The following is an 8,735-nucleotide window of genomic DNA, read 5'->3' as shown; positions in this document are numbered from 1 at the left end:
TCTTCACATGGCATTGCTGAAACGCTTGAATGAATTTGCAATCCGCAACAGTTTCGTCACTTAAAGCAACTTTAATTTAATCTGACCAACAACTTTTCTGGTTTTCTTCATTGTCCAGATGCAGCTTAATCGCTTTTGCGTCGACGGGCCCAACACCGCACAACAGACAGCCAGCAACGAACTGTGTCGTCAGGTTGACGGAAGCATTCAACCTGAAATGATAGGCATTCTTGCTTTTTATTTGCTGGATCTGTTTGCCTTTTGACAGCTTGTTTCTGCTGGATGTAAATGATCCATGTGCTGCCATATGTTTGATGAAAGCATGAGGTTTAGATACACTAATGAAAGAAAGCCTCTCTTGATTATCTACAGAAGGTGGAAACATAAGCCAGTGGAACAGGAGACAGAGTGAGGTGAGACCAGATGCTTCATCCTTTCTCTGTACCTACGCAGAGTGTGACAAACAAGCCACTGAGGCACGGGAGCTACACAAGAACTTGTGCAGTTTGGCTACTATGGGAATAACAACCCGGATGAAAGTATGAACTTGTCTTAGCAATAAGGCCAGGTGACATGTGATGGAGCAGAGTTTGCCACAACACTTGATTTGTCATGAATCAGTGACCACGTTCCGTAGGTAACTTCCTGTCCTGTTTACTTGAAGCTGCAAGTCTTCGCTGCCACTACTTGTCACAAGGGATTTCCATGTGTATGGCAATTACGGTGTTTGTTGGTGGCTGCTGGTGGGTCCTCTGGGCATCTGTATCGCTGTATAATTTCATCCCCCACTCCACAGAGTAATTCTATCTCTCCTGAAGCCCAGAGAGAGGCAGAGCTTAGGGACAAGAACAGATAAATCCATTTGAAGTGCATTTTGAATCTAATCTTTGATGGTCACCTGTTCGGAGGATGTCAAAGGAGAAATTGCTGCATGTAAGCTCAGGGAAAAAAAAAATACAAATTTTAGTGTAGGCAAGTAGCATCAATCACTTTAACTATCTCAGATTCCTTGTGCCCTTGTACAGACTTAATAAATACATTACTGGAAAGAAAAGCAAAAAAAAACCTTGTCTATAGCGCCTCTGGTGGACAGTGAGCGTCAAAGGTGGAGCACCTTAGAGGGACCATACTGCCACCTAAAGGCAAAGAAAGGTGGCGTCTCCCTTTTAACTGTTAAAATGTGGCTGCCGTGGTAGCGTTTCCCGTGTGTAATGTATTGGAAACAATTTAAAATCACATTTTAATGATTGAGTACAATGTCTTGATTAAATGGAGCAAATATAACAAAACACTTATACGAGAAATAAATAGGCTCTGTGCAGGGCAACCTCCTTGAGCAGAGTAATAATATGACAAGCTGTTTGCGGTCTTATTTAAACAAGGTTTTAGGTCCTTCATCTCAGTCAGGGTAAAACAGTCTGTGTGTAAATCATGAGAAAGCAAACTAAATGAAATGATGCGTGAATTTGTCCATAATGACACCTTCTACTAAACATGTAGAGGGTCTAATTTTATCAACAAGGTCTGACTGTGGAGCCAGAATACATATATTTCTGTTGTTGTTGTTTCAGTTTTTCTTCAGCAGCTGCAGCAGAAGGGAACCAGCCGTGAACCAGCCGTGACTCTCCGACAGCTGTCCTTTGGAAGTGATTCTTTTCTTTTTTTTTATCATCCAACAGATCCACATGTGATGCTGAGCCCTGACTCTGAATAATCGTGTGTATGTGTTACTGTGTTGCAGCTCAAACAGAATGCACATGGCAGAATAAATCAATAAATGCAGACTTTGACCTGTGAAGGATGAATGAAGGTAATGTGAACATGTTGGAGCTTTTTTATTTCATACCAGAACCGTCAGCGCCTCCCTGTGGACAAACAGTCGAACAACAAGAGGCAGGTTTTCTTGTAAATAAATGCTAATATTTTCATTTTTACAAAAAAAACACACGCTCTAAACAGACATCCAGTGCAAAACATTGACGTTTCTAAAACAGACTGCAACTGACTACAGAAACCAGCCGTGTATCCCACTTGTTTTTCTGTTTTCTGAATTGAATTGAGCCATTAAAGCTGATTTATTTGGTATCAGTGTCAGGTAGACTGTCAACAGGAAGCATCAAGTACATCAGAGAACAAGTTCAAGTACATTTCCATTACTGATTAAATCTGCCAGAACACTTTCAATAGTACTGTTTCCTATAGTAATGCAGAAAGACTTACTTGTGACATTCTTTCATTAACAGTGCAATCATTGATAATGTGCATAGAAAGAGGTCATGTAAAGTAGCATCATTTAAAACAAAGTTACAAAATTACAGTTGATCTTTGGTTCTCCTTTTAGCTCAAAACACACAAAAAAATAACGTCCTATAAACTAGGATCATGAGTGTAATCCTAACACTGGTAACATGAATAATAATATTACTAAATTATTAAATTGCGAGTACAATAAAAATTAGCTTATATGAAGAAAAGAAGACTTTTTTTGCTCTCTTTTCGTAAACCCGTTACATAGCTCTCATAATGGAGTCACTACAGTAATACTTATTCAGACCTATTTTCACTCCCAACAGAAAAAAACAAAACAACAACAGTGTATGAACTGACATTATGCCCTACAAATAACTTCTGCCCTTCAATGCAAGGAGACAAAAATACAGCTTCCCGTTAGGAGCCATAAGTTTGCTCCATCATATCAGATGGTGAGGTCTTTGAGGTCTTCTTACCTGTGTTAAACAAACCTTGGCATTGCTGTCACATTCTTTCTTTCTTTCCTTTTTTTTTTTTTACTCTTCTTGTCTTAAAGGTGCTACATTTGGTTGTCGCTGTACTGCGGGCTGGAGTACTCATTCTGCATGGCTCCAGCGGCTGCCCCCATGGCGGCCTGCTGGGCTGCTGCCTGGACGTGAGGGTTCTTCCAAGCTCCTGTGGTCCATTCTTCCTGAGCTTTGGACATGCTGGCCCCCGTGCCACGGTAGAAATTGTGGATCTGCAGGCAAGGTGGGATTACAAAATTGTACATGATTATTATCACATTGATTGTGAGATGCTAATCATTAAGCTCGTAGGGCTGTTTGCATAATGTGAACCTAAAAATGGTCTTTTCTTGATGTCAGCAAAAATGAAACAATCCCAAATCTTTGACTAACGACAGCTCCGAAGCTCTGAAATGTAACAGGAAATGGGTTCAAACAGTTTAATAAAATGATCGGCCAAGAAAAGCATAATGGCTTGTACTCTGATGTACGAATGCATCTGTTAAATTCTTACCCTGGTGAGTGCGATGAAAGACAGTGAGGCCACAGCAGTGAACATGATAGTAGGGATCAGCATGATCAGTGCAATGAAAATGTTATAGCTGAAGAAGGAGATGGTAGCCAGCCAACCACTGAAAAAGACAATAATCACCATTAATGGATTATGATTAAAAAATAATTCTATTCGAATCCGAACGCAGCGTCATTATCAGTTAGTGAATTGTCCTCCAAGGCGTGCTGCTATTGAGCATCTGGATGTTAAATGCCAATAATAGTGCAGACTTTAAATGGTGTGATATAAAGTTTCAGAGTTTTATAGCTCATACATGGGAAAACCCAACTGCACATGGTGACATTTATAAACTTTATGGAGGCTGTCATAATATTAATTTCTGATCATCAGCCTGAGTCAGGTGGCATTTTGAGGATCACTTTAATGGCCTCTCAAAATCTAATAACAGGACTATCGTAAAAGTTATAGGAGGGCAATATCTGACGGTCCATCACTGTCGTGTTAATGAAAGCTGAGAACAAGGGCTTTAAAATACACGCTGAGCTCCGGCCAGATATTACTGGGCCCAGAATGAAAGACCACAAAGGAGATTTTGTGGTCGTATTAAAGTAACGTAGGATTTACATTGTCGACTTTAATTGGCCAGTAATGAATGAATCTGAATATCTGATGGTAGAAATGTCTACATGTCTCTGCACTTTAAGGATGCTTGCAGGGACTGAGTTGTCCTGTTATCTGCATTTGTTTAGTTATACTTAGTTGAGAATTTGCTTAATTATGCCAATGATAACTGCCTACTAGTGCTGGATTACATTGCTTTCATTGTATGATATAAACTAAGAAATCAACATAAAATATCCTTTGAGTGAAGGACTGACAAATATTTACCAAATGTCTGACTCTTACCATACTCCCCATCCCGGGATGCCGATGCTTTGGATGATGCTGATGCCAACTTGGGCCATGAACACAAAGAAGAACAGCATGAAGTTGAAGGAGCTGTCACTCCTGAGAAAAGAAAACGAAAATCAAACAGACATATTGGTTTATCCTTCTACAGCTGTGGGCTTCTCCTACTCGTCTCTATGTAGACTTTATCCTCCTCCTTTTATCCTCGTGTAGGCGTTACGTGCGTCTACATTTACAGTTCCAGACAACACACTGGCTTCCCGTGACTCTTCAAACAAGTCACGCAGCACAAACCTAGATCTAGAACGTACAGGAGCCATTTAAATACATTCGCTTTGGCTGCTACAGTGTCTCCCCTCCTGAAAGAAGATCCCCGTGTCGACGGGGGATTTGAAAATTACGCCGCCCTAAAGCGAAAGGATGGAGGGGCTGGTCTGGATGGGATCCTGTCTCCGGAGGGAAGGGTTGACACATTTATCCTTAATGTCACTCAACACTGTCAGAGCGTGGAGGACAAATGAGCTTTAAGCCAAATCAGCAACGGACCACAGCCATTGATGAGTATGCTCTCTAGTTGGCACGTGTGAGGCGTTCATTAATATAACTACTCCTGTGGTCTCCTGCAAGCGATATAAAACACTGATAATTGATCAGACACCTCGGCTAGAATTAGGCTAGAGACAGGATGCAAACTGAACAGGTTCGCTAGTCCATTATAGGGCAGTATGCAGAACTTCATGCATTTATTATCCATAACCACTTATACTCAGAGTGATACGTGAGAGGTGTGGTACATATGTGGAAAGGACACCAATATGTCACAGGGAAAGTCAAACATCCATTCTACAGAAGAGGTGAAGACGTAGACACACACAGTCTCTCATTTTCAAACTACGCAGCAGAAATACTTTTTTTTTTTGGGCACATTAGAGACAAGAACCGATATCATTGTCTTGTATTGGACACCCAAGCGACCAATAATTTTTGTATTGCATGGCAATGTCTTGTATTGCATAAAAAAAAATGCTGATCTTATAACAGTGTGAGCTATTAGAACACGTTATTCCTGGATGGCTTTTAAAGTACAACTTCCGCGACAACTGCAGACGCTTAATCACAAGTTACCACATGCTGAAACGATACCAGACGTGTCGGTTTATGTTCAGCTTACTTGAAGGCCTTGTAGATGGGCCTGAACCAACACACGTAAGAGCAGGGCGTGAACATGAGGAGCCAGATCATGGACAGCCCGAAGTTGGTCACTCCACCTCCACCAAACATCCAAGCGAAGCAGCCGAGGAAATTCACTGCAAGCGTGGCACTGTTCACTGCAAGGAGCACAACAGAGGTGTTTTAGGTATTGGTGCAAATAACTATTTACACAAACATGTGCACATGCAGTAGAAGAACAGTATGGAAAAAAACGGATATGAAGAGAGGAGGTATTTGTGGGTATCTTTTCATATAAACTTGACATGCAGAGCAGAAAGAAAAGGCTGTTGGCTTCGAACTTTCTTCGCTAATATAATGAGACAAAGTGGACAAACCAAAGGATTAAAAAAAAAAAGCAACACACATGCCGTACTTGAGCAGTGGATCAAATTGCAAATCAAGAACGGTTAAAGAGCATGTCACCGCAGAAGAAAAACAAACAGTAACACGCCAAACAGACTGGGACTCTCCATACCTGCTTATGTTTATTTAAAAGAAGACACCTGCAGAAAGAAAAGCGTTTATAGTGAGACATACATAGTTGATCCACGTGGAAATCATGTGTGGCCGTGGCTTACAGCAGATATACTTTAAATTTTCACTTGCAACTTCACCCCAGCTACATCTTCGTCTCGGTGTTATTGTTTTACTATTTTTTTTTTTTTTTAGATTATTGCCTTATTCCTGACAGCCCCGTTAGTGTCATGACACCTGTGTCAGTGCTGTGTCAGCTTTTGCCTTTCTCCAGCCCTCTGCTCCCCTCGCACGGATTCACACACCGACGGGGAGCTTCCAGAGCGCAGCAATATCACAAACACCATTCATTGTGCTGCGTGTTTATGGTGTAATAAACTCTGATGAAACTGCTTCTGGCAAAGATTGTTTAACACAATTTTAGTGTTAACTGCTCTGCTCAAAACCAAGACCATCTGGCCAGTGCTATGACTCATTAGCAAATAAACCAGTCAGGACATTACAGCAGCAGCAGCATATAAAAATCTTTTGGGGGGGATCAAAAGGACTCTTGTAAATCTCTAGCCTGCTGTTACGTAGTTCTTATCATGACCGGACCACAGATGATAAGACACTTTATGGGACCTGCAAAATTACCATTTATTTATTTTTCCCTTTTTGCTCTTTCTGTTGCAAGGTCAGGCGCCCCTTCCAGCTATTAAACAGTTTCATATTTGAGTTGATTCTATACAACATCTCTTTCGGTCACTCACATATCCACAGGTGGTACATTTTCTTGCACATGCTGCGGTGCTGCTCAGGAATCTCCTCAAAGTCTTGATAGAAACATGGCTTTAGAGGAATGAATCCAGGCAGCGGGGGGAAGTTGGGCTCTGCAAGGAATCGTTAAATATCTGTTAGACATGATTTTACTATTATCGTTATGAATATGGACATTTAACCACTGACCAGCCATGTGGATACAATGTAGAGTTTGCTTGTTCGATTGACTCCTTCTTCAGTCTTTTCAGCCTGCGGGGGAAAAAAAAACAACAACTTAGGTCTCTATGTTGCAGTTGTGATGATTTGCAGTCGTGTTTATATGTTAATTGGTGTGGGAGTGGATCTTACTAAAAACATTGCCAACAGAGAACGCGTCTAACAGAGGGCGGTATAAGCTCTGGGCGTTTGGCAGCCGGGGGATTTAACGAGTGAGCCCTCCTGTCAAGTCTCAGCGGTGCTCGTAAGATTTCAAACTATCGATCCATCCGGTTTCAGAAAGCCGGTAATAAAACACCAAGGCGCTGCGGGCACACTGGTCGGTGAAAACTTGACTTTTACCAAACCTCGCTTCACCAAAATGCGCCAGCGCACATTCGATGCACATGTGCGAAGAAGGCAGTTGGGTGTGTTGGCGCTGGCCATTGTAGCCAGGAATTACGGATTCCACGGGAAACTTAATCTCCTTACCTCCTCCAGAGAGCAGCCGCTCCCCTCTTTAAGACGCTCTCCAACGGAGCTTCACCTGCGCGCTGAACTTGATCGTCACTTACAATCGGACGGTCTCCGCAAGAAATCTGTTCCTCTATTAAAACACTTTTCTTCTGCTCAATGTGACCGCAGCGATTAATCCTGGCTCGCCTCACCCTCGACCAATCGCCGTGCTTAAATCCGCTGTCACTTTGATTCAGACCAATAGGCGGATTACTCTAATCCTTGACGTTGCATTGTTGACCCAATCGCTGCCTAGCTCTCTGTCCATGGTGCTGAACATGGAGGGGAAGTGTGGCGGTGAACTGCAGACAGACACAGTGTTGACAATTTCCTTAATGTGACAAACACGTCGCAGACGCATTTAGGGTAAACCTGACATATCTGATCACACCGTTGTTGTGTAGCCGTGTTCAGAAATGCATCAGTACCGAAAAAAAAAGAAAAGAAAAGAAAAAGAAAAATGAAATCCTGCAGCGACAGATTAGATCAGGGGGGAATTATTTTTTTATTCTGCTAATTCAGGTGTACCACACTACACTAGGTGTAGTGCCATCAGTCAGATCACTGTCTGTGATAAACCTCAGTGTGAGGCTGGAGTTTGCTGCTGACCTCAAGCTGACTACAACTCTCCAGCTGGGGCTGCTGTTTCACTACAGTTAGTGGCTCTGAGGGAAGACTGTAACACAGTTACTGCACAGTGCTGTCAACTTCACTTTCACATTTTAGAAGGATTTTTTATTTATTTATCAGTTAGTAGGCTAATAGAGTCAACAAATAGCCCACTCACACTTTTATGCAGATCTAATACAGTGTGATTTGCAATGAAAACAGTATTATAGTATTATTACAGACATACTCCCATCCTTTACAGCATGTGATACTTCTTTTGTGTATCGTCAGGTGGCCAACTCAGTGTCGAGCAGCCACGCCCTCGTCTCTGGTCCTAAGTTGAAGAGGCCAGCGTCTGGCCGCTGTAAAGGGGGCAGCCGGTGATTATATGCTCTGTAGTTTCAGTTCGCATGCTGCACTCTCCAATAGGCCCCACTTCTTCAGAGATGATTTGAAGCGGCTGACACAAGTGTGTAGATGGGGGAGAAGGCGACAGCCTTTTACGCGGCCTCCCTCGAGTAGTGAGAAATGGTGCAAGACCAACTTGTGAAACTAATGTCGCCGAAGCATCATCGAGCTGGCAGGCCAAGGTACAAGCCAAGGACAAGGCTGAGGCAGAGAATGACCACCTTCAGGACGGGTGGGTGCCCCCACCATCGGAAACCGAGGCCTGCCAGTGCTCCAACTCAGTGTTGAGGGCCTTATCATTGCCAAACTCGAAGCCATCAGCATATAATTAAAGCGGTAGGATAAAAGTATTCGGCATTCAGTAAATGTTTAATCTCTAC

General features: G+C 42.5%; 1 protein-coding gene across 1 annotated transcript; it reads right to left on the bottom strand.

The window, feature by feature from the left end:
- Nucleotides 1–1,811: 1,811 nt before the first annotated feature.
- LOC125005369 (secretory carrier-associated membrane protein 5-like) lies at nucleotides 1,812–7,512 on the bottom strand. The gene is made up of 7 exons (XM_047580687.1): nucleotides 7,315–7,512; nucleotides 6,814–6,876; nucleotides 6,618–6,737; nucleotides 5,351–5,507; nucleotides 4,177–4,278; nucleotides 3,271–3,388; nucleotides 1,812–2,989 (listed from the first exon to the last, which is right to left on the bottom strand). Exons 2-7 carry the CDS (start codon nucleotides 6,818–6,820, stop codon nucleotides 2,810–2,812), a joined length of 684 nt encoding a protein of 227 aa, XP_047436643.1. The 5' UTR covers nucleotides 6,821–6,876; nucleotides 7,315–7,512; the 3' UTR covers nucleotides 1,812–2,809.
- Between the last annotated feature and the right edge of the window lie 1,223 nt (nucleotides 7,513–8,735).

Source organism: Mugil cephalus, chromosome 3, assembly GCF_022458985.1.
Source record: "Mugil cephalus isolate CIBA_MC_2020 chromosome 3, CIBA_Mcephalus_1.1, whole genome shotgun sequence".
Lineage (NCBI taxonomy): Eukaryota > Metazoa > Chordata > Actinopteri > Mugiliformes > Mugilidae > Mugil > Mugil cephalus.
Note: the sequence above shows the minus strand (reverse complement) of the source record. Positions and strands in the feature narration are given on the sequence as shown.

Bases quoted from the DNA above. Each gene is read 5' to 3' on its own strand.
- LOC125005369 (XM_047580687.1), bottom strand. The intron at 5,508-6,617 runs GTGAGTGACCGA...TGCTCCTTGCAG, and splicing joins AATGTACCACCTGTGGATAT to TGAACAGTGCCACGCTTGCA. The intron at 4,279-5,350 runs GTAAGCTGAACA...TTCTTTTCTCAG, and splicing joins CCCATCTACAAGGCCTTCAA to GAGTGACAGCTCCTTCAACT.